A 23,406-nucleotide genomic window follows, 5' to 3' on the forward strand; every position below is an offset into this window, starting at 1 on the left:
TGATTTAAATCCAAGGATGTCTACCTTGAATACCATTCTTTGATTATAATCAAGAGATCATCAGCAAACCTTTTGTTGGAGTGATCTCAAATCCCTTCCTGTTGCAGCTTCTGTTGTACATAAAAGTTTAAAGAAGAAAAAAGAAAAAAGAAAAAGTACAACCACCTTCTATCTCATATAAAGAGGGGAGACCTTCTCAAGTCTTGTTCAAGAGTGATTCTGATTTGTTAAATTCCTTTGCACAGATATCATACCCGGGTCGGTGACATTTACCTCCGCCCTTGACATTGCAGAACTACGACAGCTTGTTCTTTATATCTCCGTTTGGATGAACAAATTTACTACACTTTTGCACCAAGGAATGACTGCAAAAGAAGTGGAAGGAGTTAAAAATATATATATGAAAAATCAAAGGAGACATCATCATATATGTTCCATGGATATACAACTGGAGTAGCAACAAGGAAGAACAAGATTTATAAAAAGTACAAATGTACTAAAGAATCTCTCTATAGAATATCTAACATACCTGCTGGACTAACATAATCGAACATAAAATTAGAATATATATAAAGCTTAAAACCCAAACTAACAAGCCAATCAAGCACTAATACTATCATGAAAAAAAAAAAAAACATAGTAGTAGAAGAAAACACTCTCGTGTAGAGCGCAAAACAACCGGGGCAAACGAAAAAAATCTCCACTAGTCAAATCAAATACAGTCGATACCTCCAAAGAAAGAAATAAGTTGAAAAAAACTCAACCCTCATGAAAACTACCTGCTACAGGAGGAACTGAGATTTGAAGGATCTTTATTTAGTGAGGATTGGTATGATAATAAATATATTCTTCAGGTTGCTTCACTTGCTTCTCCATTCATATTTCATACCACTAACCAGTAATAGATATCACGGGTGATAATGCAGACCCAAATCTGTGGCAACCCACCATGAACATGATAAAGTCATTCTCAGATTTAGTTCGATAAAAGGATTCACATGTAGATCTGCCACTTCCATCAATCTTCCTAGAAGATCAGAATTATTTTACATGTTTTTCCGCTAGGAAATCACAATTATTAAATTAACTTGGATGGGCAACTAAAGAATGTATAATGAATCCAGTTCATGGTTTTAAAATCGAATACCATCAAATAAAACCATTATGTAACAGATTCTAGGACTCCAATACTGTCATGGTCCTATATCAGCCGTTACAATCTGTTAGTGTCATAGACTCATAGCAGTCGTTACAGGTTGTTATGGACTGCTACAGTGTTGTAATGGCCATCACTGGCTGTTACAATCTGTTATAGTACATGAATTTGACAGTAACCTTAAAAACACTTGTAAGCATCATGTTCCTGAATCTATTAACTACTCATCCATATGAAGACTAGTGCTCTTAATACTTTTTATAAACTTGCGCTATAGAGATCAATGTAACAATATATAAGTTTTACGTTTCTAGATATAAAAAAATATATAAAAAAATTGCATTTCTTTGTCTGTGAAAAGACACCTTACCATATTCAGCTGCAACATGAAAAATATTTTACCAAGTTCGATTACACACTCTGTTTCATTATCTTACTTGTGATATTATTCATCAAAGCTAGAGAAGGAGGTCAATAAAAAGGTAGAGAAGGAGGTCAATAAAAATATTTGGCTTGTTTGGTATTCATTGGGTCATGCCTCGGTCATCTTGGGAGTTGTTAGATATGTGGAGGGGCCAATGGGTGGGGGCTCAGGCCAGAGTTTTTTGGAGGGTGATCCCTTTTTGTATTTGGTGGAGCCTTTGGAGAGAGCGTAATCCTCTATTGGGGTGTTAAAATTTTCTATCATTTGTAATTTGTTTTGTTGGGGTCAGGGGAGAGACTACTCCTCTCTTGAGTATATTGTTGATTTTATGAGCTCTTTGAGTTCATGGGCTCCATTTTGTCTTTGTATAGTTTGGGACGCGTTCTCCTTTTGAACGCTTTTAATACAATTTACTTATCAAAAAAAGAAGTTACAACCAACTTCACCAACTTCTGAAGAGACCAATAAATGGTTCACGCTTCCTTTACTAGATGTCTTGGTCACTTCGATACAATGCTTTATCCAAATTTCCCTTTTCTCTCAGTTTGATGTTAATATATCAACAAATCTAAAAGAAAATTACTTTTCAAAAGTTATACCTTTCACTTGTGTGTTAATGCATTAAATTGTTCTCCCCTTAAAAAGTCAGAATTTTTAAAATTAAATTGTTTGCGATCTCGTATTTGGGGTTGCCTTTGTGGTCGCCTTCGAGGAAAGTGTCCGCCTGGGACCCAATTGTTAAGATGTTTGCGAGGAGGCTAGCAGGGAGGACAAAACAATACCGGCTCATATTAATGAATTTGTGGCTTAGGTTGTTGTATTCCATTTAACTAATGAAATAAATAAATTGTGAATGCAACTATTACTACAATTGATACGATTTAAAAAGTACCATGTGTGGTTACACTAGTTAGTTTTCCATTAACGTAGGACCAAAGATCGGTGCTAAGCCCATATATATTTGCAATAACCCTAGACGAAATAACAAGAGAATTCCAAAATGAGATTCCATGGTGTATGATATTTGCCGATGATATCGTGCTTTCGGATATATGTAAAGAGAACTTAGCAATAAAACTAGAAACGTCGAGACATGCTTTAGAATTGAAAGGATTGAGAATCAGTTGAACTAAAACCGAATATATGAAGTGCAAATTTAATAAAGATTTGGGCATTGATAATTGTTGGAGAATATTATAGGAGTGACTTTAGACAATGACAGAATATTAATTGGAGTGATTTATGGGACTGATTTTAGGAAATCCTCCATTAATGTATTTTCTATATTTATCACTTGTATCCTTTTCACCTATAAATAGAGGTGCTAATTGTAAGCAATTTTAAGAAAGAATACATGATGTAGCCCTTTGAGCTCTTTGTGTTGTGGATGTATGCCCTAGTGGCTGAACCATATTATATCCTCGTGTTCTTCATTTTCTATATCTCTTTTCAATTATAACATGATATTAGAGCAAGTTTATCGTACCCTACTCTATACTCGACTCGAAATTTGTCTTGGATCTTCGAATCAACTCATCTCGAATCTCTGGATCAACTCGTTTCGGATCTTCGGATTAACTTGTCTTGGATCTTAAAATCAACTCATCTTGGACTCTCAACAACTCTGTATTTAGTTTAAAGTTGGACACTCAAGTTAAAATCTCGTGTACTAACTTTGGGGGTGGGTGTGTGTGTGTAGGGGTAGCTTCTGATCTATGTTACTCGGATAGGGGTGTGTGTCTAGAAGTCGGATCCGTCCATCCTTCAAGTTATGGGATACAGGGACACGGCCAAAAAGTGTCCAAAATTTGCACACGAACACTCGGAAGAAAAAGAAAAAGTGTACCATTTTTATGTATTAGACGATAAATAAATAAATATAATAGAAAAGGAAAGAGTGATATAAATTTATATAGTAACTAACCAACATGCCAGTGGCATAGTGGTACCAGGCCTCTACTTTTCAAAGGGAAGTCAGTGGTTCAAGCCGCAGTGGAGGCATGTGTGTGTGAGTACCAATTAAGAAAAAAAAAATTATATGGTAACTAATATTATTTTATTGTTGTATTTGTTTACCTTATTTGAAAAGTCAAAGCAGAGAACAAAACAAATGTCTCGAGATTCTTATAGATGATAGATTGTGGTACTAAATAAAAAAAGTAAGGACTGTGCAGTACAACTACAAACCATTGTGCAGGTTTACAGTAGTAGATAGTGATTTTGGTTTACAGCTCTAAAATATAACTTTGTTAAAAAGGCCCAAATCTCCATTTCTTCATATCCAATAAACAGGTGGCATTATTGTGGCCCCTGAAGAGTATTAAAAATTATTTTGGTCGATAGTCAAGCAAGTAAAATCACACTCTGCCGGCACAAAAAAAATTAGCAAACACAACGCATATGCATACAATCGCCTTCAACCTTTCAAAAGACGCACCAGACAGCCATTGCTGTTGTACTGAGCTTTCTAATCTCGTCAATGGAAGCCTGTTTAACAGATAAAACATGGGACAATTTTCTAATCCCTCACAAGCATCAATCCACACATTTTTTTTTTTTTTTTGGTAGTGTCCAATGCAAGGATGAAGGATTCGACTCACATCCAGTGTTAGTGTCTGTGTCATGCCGTGTCGACACAGACACTTCAGCCTGAGTACAGGTAACACAGCCTATGTTAGAATATTGATTGGAGTGATTTATGGGATTGATTTTAGGGAATACTCCATTAATGTATTTTCCATATTTATCACTTGTATTCTTTCACCTAAAAATAAAGGCGCTCATTGTAAACAATTTAAAGAGAGAATATAATAAGAGTGACGTAGCTCTTTGTAGTTTGTGCTGTGAGTGTAGGACCTAGTGGGTGAACTGCATTATATCCTTATGTTCTTCAGTTTCTATTTCTCTCTTCAATTTTAACAATAATATAATGATAACACTCCAAAACCAAATGATTAATCCAAACAACCACTTTGGTATCTAGGTTCGATAATACAAAAGCATGGAAAGGTAGGCAGTGATGTAATCAGTATAATTGGGGCGGGTAGGACAAAATGGAGACAAACTAGTGGAATTTTATGTGATAAAAGAATAAAACATGAGCTAGAAGGAAAATTTTATACGAATGTTAATAGACCAACTATATTATATGGAGCGGAGTGTTGACCTTATAAAAGAAACAAGAACGACGCCTTCTTGTAGCAGAAATGAGAATGTTAAGATAGATAAGTGGAGTGACTAGAAGAGAGAGGGTCACTAATGAAAGTGTGAGAGGAAAACTAGGAGTAGCTCCCATTGATGAAAAAATTCGAGAGAGTGACGTAGATGGTTTGGACTTTAGAGATATATATCGGAGACCTAATGATGCGTCAGGCCGGTCAAATGAGGAAAACTAATTGTAATAGAAGGAGAGGGCGGCCAAAAATAACATGGAATGAAGTTATTAAAAATGATCTTAAGAAGTTAAATATAGTAGGTGAATTGGCATGTAATAAAAAAGATTGAAGAGAATTCATGTGGCCGGCCCCATTCATATGGGCTATTTTACTTGGACTCGCCGGTGCTCGCCAGAGTATCCGTGTCAACACGACACGGACACGGGCACCAGATTTGGGTTTGACTCCTCATCTTATCTTCGGACATGGCCGATGACAAACACACACAAAAGGATGTGTGGGTTGATGCTTGTGAAGGAATTCAAAAAAAAAAAAATTCATGTTTTTTGGTTGAATCGACTTCCATTCGCGGTGTTAGGAAGCTCTTTGATTCGAAGATGGTGTATGGTTGGAAAATGTCTTTGAAAGGTTAAAGATGATTGTCTACCTTTCACGCGCTATCAATGCCCAATTTGTTTGTAATTGGCTGAGTGTGAAAACATAAGTGTTATGGGTTACAGCTGTACTCCCCTAAATATATATATATATATATATATATATATATATATATACATAATATTTTGGGTTACACGTAAGCTGTAATATATATTATAAGTTATAATATACAGTGTGGCTTTCTGAATGGTGGAATACAACTGTACAACATATTAACATATAGTTGTACTCCAAATAAAAAGAGTGGTAACTGTAAATGTTAACTTGGGTAAGCTAGTTGTACCAACTTACTGTTTCTTTATTTTTTATTGCTTTTAAGAGAAGACATGACATATTGGAAGTCCTCACTTACTCAATTACGAAGTACTTAAAATAATTTAAATAAATGGCTAATACTCTAAAGACTTATTATCATTTAAAGTAATTCTTTTAACGAACTTGTTGCTAAGAAGGGTAAAATCGTTAATAATAAGACGATAGTTGCATATCCTTTGTCTATGGACACGTCCGTATCCAACTTTTGGACCCTTTTTAGCCAGAGTCCCCGAGTCCTGTAATGTAATGGATCAGCGAATCCGAACTCTAGACACACACCTGTGTCCGAGTTCGGGTAACATAGCATATGCGATTAAGGCAAAGATGATGATAACAATGATGATGATACCGTGATTTAACAGCATGGAAGCCACCCAAATCATGGTAAGTCCTAAGAACTATCCTTTCCCTTTTAACTTGAATGTGAATTCCTAAGAATTCTCTAATTTGGACAGCTAGGTTTTGTGAATCATTATTCAAAGGGGTTGGAAAAAAGCTGTTGCACAAGGAACAAAAAAATAAGAGGAAGAAGAACATGGATCAATTAGTATTATAAGCTGAAACAAGAAGAATTGTGAGAGGGGGATATCCTTGCAATAATTTAACCATATAAAAGCATGAAGAAGTACTCCAACCATGAATAGAAAATTCAAACTAAAAAATAAAAATAAATAAAAAACAAAATCTATAACTAAAAGAAAATCAAGCTCCTCAACATGTACCATTTAAAGTGTCAGGATCCCAGTACGATATGATTCTGCATTGCCAAAAATTGAGAATAGAGAAGAACAAAGCATAGAGTATAGAAGAGCAAAAAACCTATGCATCAGTGAGAATGAACAAACTTCCAAAACATTCTATAAAAATAATAATAATAAAAATAAAATAACAGAAGAAGAAGAAGAAGAAGAAGAAGAAGAAGAAGAATAGAGAAGATCCAGAAAAACAAAGCGTATGCACATTCCCTTCCAACTTAGAAACCAGAATTTCCTCTCCTTCAAATGAGCTCTCCCTCCATATGCACCATATCTTTTTTCGGTAAGTTCAAATGCACCATATCAAACATAGATGAGCAGTGTCCCAAGCCTTCCACACCCATTCCTAACCACGTCCACGACCCAAAAAACAATACAACTTCCCTAATATCTGTGTAACTCAATGTGTGCCAAACATTGTGAAAGAAGGATCTACAACTCCAAACTACTTTACCATGCAACAATTTAAGGATTAGCAAACTCACCTAGCTCCTTAACCATACATCAGCCAGTCAAAAGGTATTTCCTTCAATCATTATAAATAGTCAAAAGAACAGGAAAGGAAAAAAGAAAAGAAAGAGAAACAAAAGTTATTTTGAACACCTTCAGAGGGCAATAAATTTCCATGCCCTTCCAAACATGGTATTGCCCCGCCCACAAGACCAAGTAAAATCATTTAACTGAAAGTTTCCCCTTTTGCCCCCTCTGCAACTCCACAAATTAGGGGTGGGACTTGAGCGGGTTGGGCAGGCCAAGGGGTCAGCCCACGCCAAACCCAACATACTAATACTTCAGCCCACATCAAACCCAAATCCAGAGAAACCCATTGCATCTCAGTCCATGCCACACCATACAGGTTTTTCAGGAGGTTCAAAATTTTAATAGCCTATTAAGAAATAGAAAGTTACAAAAAAGAATTACTAAAATATATGTATTAAATACTAAACTATATTGTATTGGAATTTGGAAAGGACTCAAAACTTTATATTTTTTAATTATTATGTTTATAAATTTAACTTAATGTCAGCTATCATAGTTTTAATTCAAAGTTTCAAAGTAATTGTGTCGTAAATTAGGTTAATAACTACCAATAATATTGTGCCAATTAACAATAAATCCAACCTTAGATTAGTATTAATAACATGAAGTCATAAATATATAAAAATTATAAACTTCTCTCTCTCTTTTTTTTGGGTTAGTTGGGTTAGGAAAACCTTTATCCAATTCTCAATCAAAATAAATTCAGGCTCTAAGATTTAAACCAAATCCCAGTCTCATGATTTCAAACCACCACTCCATGAGACGGTCACATGCTTACCATCAATACCCTACTATCTACTGAGATTGTGTACAAATTTGGATCCCTCCTTAGTGCTGAAACACCACCCCAAACATCATCCTAGATAAGATTCTTTGGGCCATTCCCAAACTCAACTAACTTCAAAATATTTTTCAAACTCAACTCAAATCAAATTAACCGAACTTTATTAAAACTATTTGGAGTAAGCTACATGAATCCTCTTTCACTATTCCAATCTAAGGTTATACCTTTCAAACCACATACCATCCTATCTTTCCTTACTCAAAGAATGTTGGTCACCGTGTTCCCTTTCCCTAGCATTACTCTTAATTTTAACCAATTGCTGACCATGCAAAACAAGCCACCTTCAAGGGAACTTTCAATCTCCGAATGGCCTTCCAAAGGGAGGACCTAGAATCTAACTCTTAGGCCTAGTTTGGTACGCAAGAATGAAATTGAACGAAATGGAATGGTCATTCACATTATCTTGTTTGGTTGCAAATATGAAATGATGTTGGAATGAATTGATAATCACAATTCCAAGTGGTGGTGGTGGAAGGCGATGGAGGGTGTCGATGGGGTGGCGGAAGGTGGTGGCGAAAGGCAGTGATGGCAATGGAAGGCGGTGGCGGTGGTGGTGAAAGGCAGTGGCGGTGGAAGATGCCGACAGTGGTGGTGACGACAGTCGTGGCGAAAGACGGCGGTGGAGGAAGGTGGTGGCGATGGCGGTGGAGGAAGTTGGTGACAGAAGGTGGCGGCGGTGGAGGAAGTTGGTGACAGAAGGCGGCGGCGGCGGTGGTGGCGGTGACGACGACGACGGTGGAGGAAGGCGGCGGCAGTAGTGGCGGTGCAAGGCAGTGAGGAAAGGAGACGACAATGTCGGTGGCAGCGGAAGGCTGTCGTTGTGGTGGGGGAAGGTGGTGGCGATGGTGGATTGTGGTGGTGTTGGTGATGGTGATGGTGATGGCCAAGAATTTCATTCCATCCGTTTAGAAGTGGAATGGATTTTCATTCATTGGGAATAGTCATTCCCATTCTAAATGTCCTACCAAACAAGCGAATGGTTGGAATGGAATACTTATTTCATTTCATTCCATTCCATTCCATTCCTGCATACCAAACTAGGCCATATAGAATGAGCCCACTCCAAAAACTCCCTTCAGAGAGGCCTTCCAAATCATCTCATCTAGCCCCTCCTTTTCCACCACCTGACTCGACCAATTTTAGTCGCCGTGTTCCCTTTCCCTAGCATTACTCTTAATTTTTAACCAAGAGCTGCTGACTATGCGAAAAAAGCCACCTTCAAGGGGACTTTCGATCTCCGAATGGCCTTCCAAAGGAAGGGAGGACCCGGAATCTCCATAAACTTCATATAGAATGAGCACACTCCAAAAACTCCCTTCAGAGAGGCCTTCTAAATCATCTCATCTAGCCCCTCCTTCACCACCTGACTGTACAACAACAAAGTCAAGAACTTTGCGACCACTACGAGATCCCACTCATGGAAATATCTCCGGAACAATAGTCTAAAGTCATCCACCCGCTATCAAGCCAATAACAGTCTATGACCAAGGCATGTCTATCCGTAGTAATCCTAAAGAGACCCGGGAGACTACATGCCATGGAGTTGTCCCACACCTATGATTGTTCCAAAATCTGACATGTCTCCCACTTCTAACTCTAAACCGGATACGTTTGAAGAACTCATCCTAACCCTTCTTCAAAAGCTTCCAAACCCTCACCCCGGTAGGAGACTTCACTTCCCTTGAAATCCACCCTCCAAAATCCTTCCCAAAGTGGCACAAAATTACTCCCACCCACAATCTGGACCCGTCTCTCCCAAATCTCCAAAGCCATTTGCCCAACAATGCCTTGCTGAACAAATCAATCCACTAGAGACCCAACCCTCTGTTTGAATAGGAAGGAGTACACACCTTTCCCCAATTCACTAAGTGGTACTTGAACGCATCCCCAGTACCACTCCAAAGGAATTTCTTCTGCATCTTCTTCGGCCTCTTGACAACAGCCACAAATATCTGGAAAAGGGGCATAAAATAGGTCAGAAGGCTCAAAAGGGTTCTCTTCATAGGAGTTATTTGCCCCCCTTTCGAGAGAGATTGTTTCTTCCAACCGACAAGCTTCCTCTTGAATCGCTTTACGACTAGGTCCCAACTAGATGCCCTCCTCAATGTAGCCTCCAATGGCATTCCCAGATAAGAGATCGAGAAGGAATCAATAGCACAGCCTAGAATATCATCGAAAGAATGAATCTCCTCAACCTCCCTTACTTGCACAATCTCAATCTTCCTGAAGTTGATTTTCAAGCCTGAGACTGCTTGGAAGCAAACCAAAACACATCTCAAGTATCTCAACACGTCCTCCACCGCATCACAAAAAACAATAGTATCATCTGTACAAACAAATGGGATATTACCAACTGGTTGGGTCGCTTTCCATCCCCCATGAACCCTCGAATGAGACCCAGCCCTTCCACCCTCATCATCAACCTGTTGAATGCCTCCACAATAATGATAAAGAGAAAAGGAGAGAGTGGACCTCCGTTTATTTATATATCCATTAATTTTCATTCAATTTATTGTCAGTTCGCAAAATCATATCAAATTTAAATTACTCAGTTATTTTTTCTCCTTCACATTTTGTCTTTCAGGATCTCAAGAAGAAGAAGATGTTTGGTGGGGGGTTTGAGAAGGCTAGTCTTTTACTACTTCTAGCCAAGTCCTGCTCCGACACCTCTACATTCCACCTCCTCCTCTTTAGCTTATCAGTGGCATTGCCGCCTTAAACATCCCTCTTCAAATAGTCTTCGAGTCTTGGTCCCTTCTTTAGTTGATTTTTCTAAGTTTAATTGTACTACTTGCGAACTTAGTAAACATCGTCGGGCTACTTTTAAGTCTTGTTTAGATAATAAGAGTATGAAACCTTTTGAGTTAGTACATTCAGATGTTTAGGGACCAGCTCGTACTACTGGTTTATTTTGTGCTCGTTATTTTGTGTCATTTATTGATGATTATTCACGTTTAACTTGGGTTTATATTCTTAAAAATAGATCTCAAGTGTTCTTTGTTTTTCAATCCTTTTATGCTGAAATTTAAAATCAATTTGATGCAAAATTACTAGTTCTTAGAACTGACAATTCCCTTGAATATAAAGAAAATATTTTTCAAATGTTTCTTCAGTCGAGGGGCATTATCCATCAAACATCTTGTGTTGATACCCCTCAATAAAATGGAATTGCCAAACGAAAGAATGGACCACTCCTAGTTGTTGCTTGTGCCTTGATAATTCAAATACATGTTCCAAAACATTTTTGGGCAGATGCAGTTCTGCTTATCTTTTAAACCGAATGCCTTCTAGGGTCCTTCAAGGAAAATCACCCTTCCAAATGATGTTTTCTGATAAAGACCCTTTTTCCATTCCTCCAAAGGTGTTTGGGTGTGTCCCCTTTGTTCATAATCTAAGCCCGAGATGAGACAAACTTGATCCTCGTGCCCACAAATGTATTTTCTTAGGTTATTCTCGCACTCAAAAGGAATATAAATGTTATAGTCCAACTTTTCATAGACAATTTGTGTGTGCAGATGTAACTTTCTTTGTGGATGTTCCTTATTACTCCCAGGAAGGTAGTTGTTTAGAGGACTCTATTCTTCAAGAGTCTATTCTTCCACTTTGACATCCCACCAGCTCTTCGTGTCTATGCTCGTCGCCGAAAAAGAGTAGTTAATCATGTTCCAACAACTGAAGTAGTAAACCCAGCCTTGCCACTTCCACCACTTGCTTCAACGCCTAGAGATTCTTCCATCTCTCTGGACTCTGATCTTGAACAACCTATTATTGTTTGGAAAGGTAAAAGGTCTTGTACCACTCACCCTATCTCCAATTTTGTGTCATATAATAAATTGTCCTCATTTCAAGCTTTTTCTTTATCGTTATCCTCTATTGCTCTTCCTAAGTCCTACAAGGAGGCACTTTCTCATCCAGGGTGGAGGAAACCTATGGAAGAAGAAATAAACGCTTTAAAAGTGAATCATACTTGGAACCTTGTTTCTAAGCCTACTGATACTCAGGTTGATGGTTGCCGTTGGGTTTTCACTATTAAACAGAAGCCTGATGGTACTGTTGACCGTCTCAAAGCTCGACTTGTTGCTAAAGGCTACACCAAGACTTACGGCCTTGATTATACTGGGACGTTCTCTCCTCTAGCCAAACTGAATTATGCTTGTATGATAATATCTCTTGCAGCTAATATAGACTGGCCACTTCATCAACTTGATGTTAAAAATGCCTTTCTGCGCGGTGACCGTAGTGAGACGGTCTATATGGCTCAACCACCTAGGTTTGAGTCTAAGGGAGAATGTGTGTCATCTCAAGAAGTCTATCTATGGCCTCAACCAGTCCCCCTCGTGCATGGTTTGATAAGTTTAGCAAAGCAGTGGTAGCTCATGGTATGACCAAAAGCCAGGCTAATGACTCTCTCTTCTTTAAGAAAACGAAATGTGGTATTGTGATTCTTGTGGTGTATGTACATGATATTGTAATCACCGGCAATGACAGAGATGGAATACAAGTTTTAATCCATCACTTGAGTTATAGCTTCCTTAGTAAAGATTTAGAGAAACTTCAGTATTTTCTAGGATTTGAGTTGGCTTGGTCGAAGCAAAGCATTAGTCTTTCTCAACGGAAGCATACTCTTGATCTCTTACAGGATACTGAATATCTTGGTTCGAAACCTTTAGCTACACCAGAGATGTATCGGAGACTTGTAGGTAAGATTATTTACCTCATAATCAGTGTTGTGAGCCAGTTCATAACCAATCCTCAAGTACCCCACACGGAGGCAATTGTACGCATCTTAAAGTATCTCAAGGGTGCTCCGAGGCGTGGTCTGGTTTATAGATCTTCTGGACATCTTTGGATTGAGAGATACACAAATGCAAATTGGGCCGGTTCTCCTTCTGATCGACGGTCCACCACGGGTTATTGCACCTTCATAGGAGGAAATCTAATAACTTAGAAGAGTAAGAAATAGTCAGTGCTGAAGCAGAGTATCATGCCATGGCGCGCACTGCCTGTGAACTTACTTGGTTGAAAACTCTTTTACAGGAACTTGGGATTTCAGTCGAGTACCCAATTCCTCTCCATTGTCACAATCAGGCAGCTATTCATATTGCTAGCAATCCAGTTTACTAGAGAGGACTAAACACATTGAAGTAGATTGCCATTTCATTCAATCTAACGTTGACTCGAATGAGATTGTTACACCTTTTGTTCCTTATAGTTGGCAAACATATTCACTAAGGCGCTTCCCAAGAACTCTATTGATTCCATATGTTGACATTTATTCTCCAGCTTGAGGGGGAGTGTTAACAGTATTGTATGAGCTGTCACACGTGTACAGTTAGATTACATTGTATACAGAGTTTACTAGTATTTTTTGTATTCTGTAGCCGCCTTCACCTATCCCTCGTTACTATATATAGCATTATCATGTATAGGGTTTACTTGTTCTCCACTCACCTACTCTTGTAACTTCTCCTATATAAACACCATTATATTATTGTATTATTTAATAATATATATGTTTTTCATATATGTTCTCTCTCTCTCTCTCTCACAACACTTCTAAAGAACGACCATAATATACACGTTTTTCATATATATTCTCTCTCTCTCTCTCAACACTTATAAAGAACGACTGGGGGCTGTCTCTAATTCTATGGGATCATCGACAGTAGGTTGGTTTTCCTCCTCCTCCATCAATCGGAAGATGCTCAAGGAGGGGAGCAAGACAGGACAAATGCTCCCCTATGAGATTAATTACAAAAACCCTAATTTAACAGTCCATTCCCTTCAAGGCGAAAATGGGGGAACGGGAACTCAGTCTATATGCCATCTTCGAATCACAAAGATTCCTAACACCGCGAACGGAAGCTGATTCAACAAAGAGACATGAATTTTTTTTGTAATCCTTCACAAGCATCAACCCACACATCCTTTTACGTGTTTTCATCATCAGCCGTGTTCGATGAAAAGTTGAGGAGTCCGACCCAGATCCGGTGTCCGTGACGTGTCGACACGGACACTCTGGCCAGAACTGGTGAGTCCAGGTAACATAGTCATCCACCCTAAAGTACAGTCCTCTCATTTCCAACAACCTTGTGGTGTCACCATCAATCGGGGCAGTTGTGGCAAACTCTCCACTTCCATGAATGACCTGAATTTCACTCTATTCACCTCTCTTACCATCCCGTCTTTTTGTCTCATCAATCTATCCCCCTTCTATTATAATGTTCACAAACACTTGGTAGCATAAATGATTACACTAGTCTCTTGCTCTACTCATTCGTGTTACTCCATTGTACTTAAATAATGATTTTTTTTTTATAAAAAAAAACAACAAAAGAGAGACGATTTTTTTTTTTTTTGGGGGGGGGGGGGGGGGGGGGGGGGGTGACAATTATAGACAGTTGGAGAGAGTTCTAGATTACGATATACCATCAACCTGCTAGAAGGTAAGAATTTTTGTTGGAGAAAGGACTATCTACCTTGGTTTTGGTTGGAGGAGTTCCTTGTTTAGTTGTAGTGGAGCTCCCAAACCCAAATTTTGGCTTCTTCTCTGCAGGTTTTAGTATTTGGAAAGAACACATCAGAGTCTCATCCACACTCATCATTGCACCAGCATTGTCAAACTCTCCGCAGTAATTAGGGGCAGAAAATATGGTTACAAGTTGTCTATCGGCAAAGAATTCATACCCATCTTCCACAACCTGCAAAAGGAAATAAGATACTATGAGAAAGACTGTGAGTCCATATGTACAAGTGAACAATCTAAATCGCAATTCAGACCTGGTGTGCACGACATATAAGGTCAAGGTCATGCTTCTGAAGAAATTCTGTCACTTTATCAGGACCAAAGGTATATGAAACTCCCCTATCATTCATCCCCCACCCTTTTACATCTTTGCTAGGATCCGACCAAAGTAGATCACATAGTAAACCAGTCTCTGGAACATCAGTAGGACGCTGTAACTTCCTGATTTGATCCAAATTATGCAGGTCAGGAGAGAGTCCCCCGTGCATACAGAGTATCTTTTCATCAATAAGAGCAGCCACAGGTAGGCAGTTAAAACAATCTGTAAAAACTTTCCATAGTCTGACATTAAATCTTCGCTTACACTCATCATAAAATCCATAAATACGGTTTACAGAAGCACATTCATGGTTGCCCCTCAGAAGGAAAAAGTTCTCAGGATATTTTATTTTGTATGCAAGGAGAAGGCATATTGTTTCCAGGCTTTGTTTCCCACGATCTACATAATCTCCTAAGAACAAATAATTGGCTTGAGGAGGAAATCCGCCATACTCAAAAAGCCTTAGAAGATCAGAATACTGGCCATGAACATCTCCTGGTCAAAATTTAAAACAAAAATACATAACTAAAAGAAACTAAACTAATTTAAAATTTAAGTTCTTCAAAAGAAGGCAATAAATAAATAATATATTATAATAAATACAGGTGTCCTAGGTCAGTTCTAATGATAAGTGTACTTAAGCAGTATTACATACACATACATTGCTACTCACAGGAGAAAGAGAACACTTCAAAATGGTGGCAATGACCCTCAGGATATGAAAATTTTAACTTCCAGACCATATAAACTCATGAATTTCTGGCGCAGACATAATTACCATATGCCTAAAAATAAGCACACCAATCTGGAACTATTGTATACTATAATCTGGAACTATTGATTACAAATAAATAAATCTTAGTTTATTTATTTTAGTTTTTAATCAGATACTACAACTGGAACAATTGATAGATCTTAGTTTTTAATGTATACTACAATCTGGAACAATTGATTAAAAATAAATAAATAAGAAGGAAAAAAAGAAAAACAAAACAAGAAGGCTTCCGACCAATCCAAATGACTTATGAGGATTTTGTAAAAAAGGAATTTCATTGATGGAGGTGCATGTGATGAACAAAATTCGACATACACTTCTTTATTTATTTATTTAGGTATGATTGCAAAATGGAGCTGGTTATATTTTCATTAGCAAGGAGGTGAAGTTAACCAATAATTTTAAGCAAAATCATTTAGAGTCCGACAGTCGGACAACTCCGATTGTTTTAATGTGAGTAGGAGCTGACGTCATGAATTGTCCAACTGTCAAACTCCGTATCATGACTCTAATTTTAATGCAAAGTACTTGAACAGGAGAGAGTTTTTCACAACCTACTGTTGAAAAATCATACAAAACGCTAGAAAACAAGCTTCACTTCACCACCCCCCTCTGATCCTATTGATACCAATAATTCAGATTATTAGGGTTTAAGTCACTTGCCTAATGATTGAATGGTTAATTAACCAAATTGCGTCGAAGTTAAATTATTTGGACAACCTTGTTTGTCAGGGGCTTATTTGTTATTGCTTATATAATGTTGGGTGCTTATGTGTAATTTCGGACACTTGTTAGTATAAATAGAATGTGGTGGAAAGATGAAAGGATTTTTTCATTATTTCTCTCTTTGCCCATCTCTCTCTCTTTCTTCTCTCCTTCTCTCCCTTCTCTTCTTCTTCATCTTCTTCTACTTTACTCTTGTTTTGACTATCTCTTAAAGTCAACAAACCTTTTATCACACATTTTTTTAGGTGGTAAGTGACTGGGAAGCTAAGAAGCACGATTATGAATACAAACACATACATGGTAATTATATAAAAATAATAAAAATAAAAAAATAAATTAGTAAAGGGCGCAATGCAGGTTCAACAAACAATTTATTTTTTATTTTTTAGGTGGCAAGTGACTTGGAAGCTAAGTAGCACAATTATGACTACAAACATGTACATGGTAATTATTAAAAAAAAAAAAAAAATAGCTAAGGGCACAATGCAGGTTCAACAAACAATTTATTCTTTATTTTCCTAGTTGATACTCACAACCCCCCACCCCCTCTTAAGGAATTGTATGCACCAAAGAGGAGTCGAACCTTAAACCTTATGCTTCCTGAGCAACCAGAGCCAAGTTCTTACCCACTTGAGCCAACCCCTTGGGATAACAATTTATATTTTAGTTATATATATAATCATAAAATATAGGTACTACTGTATGGATACAAGTTTCCATACTTAAAAATGACAAAAATGTGTGAGAACAAGTTTATTATACACTTGTATGATTAAAATAAATAAATAGAAAATAACAACGGCAAATAAAAATACAAGTATCCATACACATATACAAACGTATTTCAAGTAACACACAAACCAAAGAAACTTCATATTAGAAAATGTTGAGATTAGGGATCGAAAAAAAAAAGAAGAAAAAGATAGAGACGTTATGGGAATTTTTGTGAGAGAGAGATTAAGCCATTCTTCTCTCACTGGTGTGTATAAATATATTACAATTGCCATTACAATGAAATGATCAAATCACCCTTGTGAGAAATATTAACTACAATATATATATATGCATTCTAACACTTCCCCACAAGTTGGAGACTATATATCAAATAATCCCAACATGGAACAAATATCATATATCCCTCAAACGATTATGACTCATAGCCTTACTAAACATATCAACAAGTTGATCTTCAAATTTAATAAATAATTTAGAGATGTTTCCACTCAATATCTTTTCTCAAATAAAATGACATTCGAGCTCAATGTACTTGGTTGTTCTCATGAAACACTAGATTAGATGCAATGTGGAGAGCTACTTGGTTATCACAAAACAATGGAAGAGAAGTTTTGGTTGTCAAGCCCAGTTCTTCAAGGAAATGTTGTAGCCATGTTAACTCATTAGAAGTGTGGGCCATCGCCTTATACTCGGCTTTAGCACTGGACCAATTTATTACCGCCTACTTCTTACTTCTCCATTAATTAAACTACCTCCTATGAAGTTACAATAACCCATAGTGGATCTCCCATCTGAGGGAGAACCACCCAATCAGCATCTGTAAAACCTTCTACCCTACGGTGTCCATTTCATCCATACAAAAATCTTAGTCCCAAAGCTCACTTGAGATATTGAATAATCCGAAGAACACCACTCTAGTTTGATACCCTAAGAGCTGTCATGAACTGACTCACAACACTAAATGCATATGAGATATCTGGCTGAGTAACAATGATATAGATTAACTTTCCAACTAGTCATAAGAATCTACTGGGATCAAATAGATCTCCATCATCAAACAAAAGCTTATGATTTGGTTTAATAGGAACATCGACAGAACGACCGCCTAATGAACTAGTTTCTTCTAAGAAGTCTAGACATATTTCCTCTGAAACAAGCTAATACCTCGCTAAGATCGAACAACCTTAAGAAATATCTGAGTGCGCCCAAATATTTAGCATGGAAACATCACGGCAAGAACTGTTTCAATTTAGCAATAACCTTTGAGTCATTCCTGGTGATGACAATGTCATACACGTATATACAACAAGAAATATAAAACTTGCCTCAGTATGATAATGAAATACTAAATAATTTGTTTGGTATTGGCGAAGACCAAACTCCAATGCTGCCTAAGAGAATTTTCCAAACCACGCCCTTGCAGCAATCTTGTCCGTAGCCACAATCCCCTTCTCACAATACACTTTCTATCTTCACACTTTCTGTCTCAAATATGCCCACAGTTGGGATGTAGCAATAAATATAGATGAAACTTGGGGTAAGGCTTGTATAAGAGGTGGTTATCACGATTGGTAGAGGCAATGACAAATCCAATGTCGCTATCTCGCTAATTGAGCAAGATGATAAGTTCAAATTGAAGAGTACCATTCGGCTTACCTCGAATCAAATCAAGAATCCGGGCTTTAATTGGGTTCTCCCATCTTTATACAAATGTGTGTGTGCACACCTAGGAAGCACGGACACTCCAAAATGGGTGAAGAATCCGTGTCCGACACGTGTCGGACACGGACACGCGTCGGACATGTCCCGACACGTGTCATCTTTTTTTATTTTTGAACACGGCACGAATACTCCGCGGACGCGGCACGGACACTTCTGGAAATTTTTTTTTTTTTGAATGCTGATATGTTCTTTTTTTTTTTGTTTTGTACTACCCTTTTGGTATTGTAAATGGTAAAAGTCCCAGGTCAAATGATGGATGGGAATAGATTATAGTACACTGACTTGGTTTTTGTATCTTTTTCGGGGACTAGCCTTTAGGTTTTTGTGAATGTTAAGTGCTAACAGTAAAGTGCTGAATGTTAAACAGTCATGAATGTTAATAGTCCTTTTTGTCTATGCTTTTGTATTTGGAGTAAAGTTGCAATGATGATTAAATGATACTAGTTATTATTCTAATGTCTTGTTTTTTATTTGCTTTTATAACTCTACAACATGTTCTTTTATAATTTATTAGTTATGAGTTATGATTTGTGGTTTTTTTTCATTGTGAGGTTGATGAAAAATAATAACACTCAGTAATTTTTAAAGTACTACATCATATATATATATATATATATATATATATATATGTGTATATATACTATCCGCCGTGTCCGTGTCCTAATTTTTTTGGATTTGCCGTGTCGCCGTATCCGTGTCGTGTCGTATCCATGTCCCGTATCCGTGTTTGTGCTTCTTAGGTGCACACAAGCGCTTAACCTGTCATGTAATTTGGTATGGGGATTTAATCTATTTTTTTTAGTCCCTTTTTCTCTTTTCTTCTTGTTTTTATGCTTCCACAACCTTTTTCTTAAATTACAACAATCCCACATTCCCATGTCCCTCACGCTTACTCACGTACCCCCTGTGTTACTGTCACCGGGCCGATTTTCAAAATAAAAACAAGGGCTAGCCCAGTGCACGAGACTCACGCTATTGCAAAGTTCGAGGAGAGTCAGATGTACACAGCCTTACCTCCGCATGCGGAGTGGCTGTTTCCTTGATTTGAACCCGTGACATCTAGGTAAAAAATAATAACAATAACAATAAAAATAAAACTAAAGATGGATTAGTTTCGGGCATATGCAACACGTGTCAAGGTACGCCAATTACCAACACTTGTCCTTGTCCGACAACACTACAGCACCTGAAAGAAGTTTCGTGTTTTAAAGGCCTAAGAAGGCCTTAGAATTAAGGTAGTTAACATTAGATTAGATGGCCATTTTCCTTAAATAACCTTTGAAATTGGATGGAAATGAGCTTTAATTATAGAAGGCTGCCGAAATGAGGATGCAAATTAATCCAAGTTTAACCTTGTTGAGCTCAACTGGTCCAGGCCAAGGTATCTGGATAGTCCACCCAGCTAAACCTGGATTGATCCAGACTTAATTGGATCAACCCTACCTCATCTTCTTTATGAGTTTCTTCTGTTTTATATAATATATCAAATACCGAGTTTCCTAGTTGGTACCTAATTGCATAAAATAACACAAATTCATGATTTTCCCAATATAAGCACATAATATAGAAAGACAATAGCCTATAAACAGAAACCTTGGTTTCTTATCTAGCATACTCTTCATGAAATTTAATTTGAAGCTTAACGTTAAATGCTTAGACGACTATCACAAACCAAACCCAAGATGACAAAAGAGAACCTACAAAACTGCTAAGTGCTAATTGCTTGCAAGCCATCCATACTTAGCAACCATAATCGAGAGAGATTCATTTTTCCCGCGTGATATCATATATATAGATGTCCCATGATATAAATAATGAGATAAGTAACTCATCCATACACAGAGAGAGAGAGATTAAATGGTATCTATGATATAATACTAAGAGGTAATATTTGCTAACGAAACTATATAATAAACCAAGTTCATAATAGCATGTACATCCTCAAAGGATGTAGTCTAGACAAAATAGTCCATAGTATTGGTACCATAAAGCCAACATAAGAAGTCAAATCTGAACTTTCAATATAAAAATTATGTATACAGAACATAACAGCAAATTTTTCTTTATAGCTCCAACTTGTACAGATCCACTGATGGAAAAGAATGTATGAATGAGCGTCACAGCTCAGTGAATATTTTTTTATTTATTTTTATTTATTTATTTATTTATTTTTTTAAGTAAAGATGTATAAAAAGCGCTCAAAAGGAAAGCGCGTCCCAAGAGAACTACACAAGGTCAAAAAGAGCCTCTAAGCGTTCAAAGAAGCCAAAAAATCGACAATATCCTCTAAAGATCTATAATCTCTTCCTGAAACCCAACAAAAAAGAGGGGAAATAATAGAGAATTTAAGGATAGAAATTGGCATCTCCTTCCCATCGAAATATCTCCTATTCCTCTCGAGCCAAATACACCACCACACACAAAGAGGCGTAGCCCTCCAAGCATCTTGAATATGAGCCCCCACAGAACAACCTCTCCAAGCCTCAATCAACCCTCTAGAGGATCCAGGCATGACCCATAGACTCCCAAACAGACCAAGCATCAAATCCCAACATTCCCTAGCCAGTGAATAGTTTTCAAGGCCAAAAAGATATTTATAAACCATTTACATCAAAATTCAAAAAATATAACTAGAAATTTTAATTACAGCATCATAGATAAAAACTTATACAGCCAAACATGCAGTCAATGTCCTAGAAAATAACAGTCTATACAGTTAAACATTTAGTTATAGCATTAGATAGAACAGTTAAATCTCTCCTTATGAGTACTTAATCCAATATAGTGGAAATGATTGAGTTTAAATCTTTCTTGGCCATTAATTTCGCAAGTTCTCATTTCTGCCTTTTGATTTACTAAAGTTAATATTTTAAATAATCTTTTCCTGGTCTTAAATTAAGCATTCATGTCCCAAGCGTTTTTACATGATTCTAACTACTTATTTTCAACAACAAAAATTTGGTGTGTATTTTGTATCATTTTTATTTTTGCCATTTTCATCAATGAAAATTTTGAAACAGGTAGGCTTTGAAATGACATGATTTTCTTGATGGATTCAAAATTTTACAATCGCATAAGCTAATTCAAAATATATATACTGAGAAAGGGCTTTCAAGAAACTTTTTCAAATCAGTTTTTGAAAATATTCCATTAGACGTTTTTGTGTCTTCTCATTTTTCCCCTTTTACCTTGTAACAGGTTCCAAAAAAAAATACGGAACAGGCCCTTAATAATCAAGATATATTGTAAGACTTCTTCAATTTGACCAGCTAGTCCATCTTCAAGTTTAACACCGTGTACAATATATAAATTTAACCCATAAAAGGATGTCCAAGTCAAAAAAATAAATAAAAATAAAAATAAACTATAGAAAGTGCAGCACAACAAAACTGAAATACCATGCCAAATGATATCTATTTCAACTCATACTCCTGGCATATTTTAAGTCAAACTTCAAATATGTATCACCACATGCATAATTAACCCAGGTAGGAAACAGTATTACCAAGTAAAAGTCAAAAATTGAACACAACCCACTTGAACTTGAACAAAACAAAACTAAATCCACTTTCAAGAATAAAAAAATTCACAAAAACCAAAAGCCAAACCTATTTCACAGTTCTCAAACTTAATCCAAGCCCACTTCAATGTAATCAAAGTTAAGATACACCCACTTCAATATAATTAAAAGTAAAGCAAACCCACCACCCAAAAACAAAACAAAAAAAAAAAAGAAGAGGTGAATTAGCGGAAAATTGTAGAAATATACCACAGATCTTAATGGGTGCTTCAAGCTCCAGCAGATTGGGCTGCTGCAAGAAGATATCTCTGGCCTGTAGACAAAGGTGCCTGATCTCAGACTCAGAAAGCTGCACTTGCTTCCCTGGTCTGCCTCGAACTTCGAGCAACCGATTGATTACATCATCTATCGCCGCGTGGTCCATATTTTTCAGGTCTTACTCACAAACCCAATATCAAGATCGAAAAAGCAGTAGCAGAGAATAAAGGGTGTGGATGAGATGTTTTTGATCTCGTTCTGGGGTTGTTGATAGTAGCATAATATCTCCAAAGACAGGCAGACAGAGAGAGGGAGAGCTTAAAAACCAAGACTCTAGCTTTGGGGATTTTGGCTTTAGGCCTCTAGATTATAACTCTTTTCAAAATTTTCTCTCTCAGACCCTGAAATTAAAATGAAAAAGGAAAAAACAAAAGCAAAGAGAGAAATTTGAGAGAGAGAGAGAGGTTCCTCTAAAAGACATGTTGCGGAGAGCGACACCCGTCTCTCTCTCTCTTTATATATATATATATAGATATATATCTATATGTATTCTATTTATGGGGGAGAGAGAAACCAATAGTGACGAAGAGTCAATGGGACTCTGGTCTTAAAAAGTATGTGAGAGTGCGTAGTGCGCTCCTCTATGGATAATGCGGTTGCCGCTGACGCATTTTGAACACTAGAAAACCAGGGCAAAGTATAACCGTCTACCGACTTGACAAAAAAAGTAAAGACGGTTTTTTTAACAGAAAAATGCAACTTGGGTAGATTAATCCCAATAAAATTTAATTTTTTTCACACTTAACTATTCTCCAAAATAAAATTATAAATTATTTTTAATATCATTTTTGATTCTCTTAGTGTGACGGTATCGAATATTTGAATATTCGAATGAAATACGATTGATAGAAATACGGTTCGGATATGTGTATGCTAGAAGTATCCTAAAAATTAAATAATT

General features: G+C 37.0%; 1 protein-coding gene across 1 annotated transcript; it reads right to left on the reverse strand.

Annotated features, from left to right (window-relative positions):
• Positions 1 to 22,972, reverse strand: LOC132297033 (serine/threonine-protein phosphatase PP1 isozyme 3-like). Its single transcript, XM_059794888.1, has 4 exons — positions 22,437 to 22,972; positions 14,645 to 15,204; positions 14,344 to 14,565; positions 1 to 365 (listed from the first exon to the last, which is right to left on the reverse strand). Exons 1-4 carry the CDS (start codon positions 22,609 to 22,611, stop codon positions 342 to 344), a joined length of 981 nt encoding a protein of 326 aa, XP_059650871.1. The 5' UTR covers positions 22,612 to 22,972; the 3' UTR covers positions 1 to 341.
• Positions 22,973 to 23,406: the final 434 nt, after the last annotated feature.

Source organism: Cornus florida, unplaced genomic scaffold, assembly GCF_030987335.1.
Source record: "Cornus florida cultivar Cherokee Brave unplaced genomic scaffold, ASM3098733v1 CherokeeBrave_3.0.0_Hap2_Chr01, whole genome shotgun sequence".
Lineage (NCBI taxonomy): Eukaryota > Viridiplantae > Streptophyta > Magnoliopsida > Cornales > Cornaceae > Cornus > Cornus florida.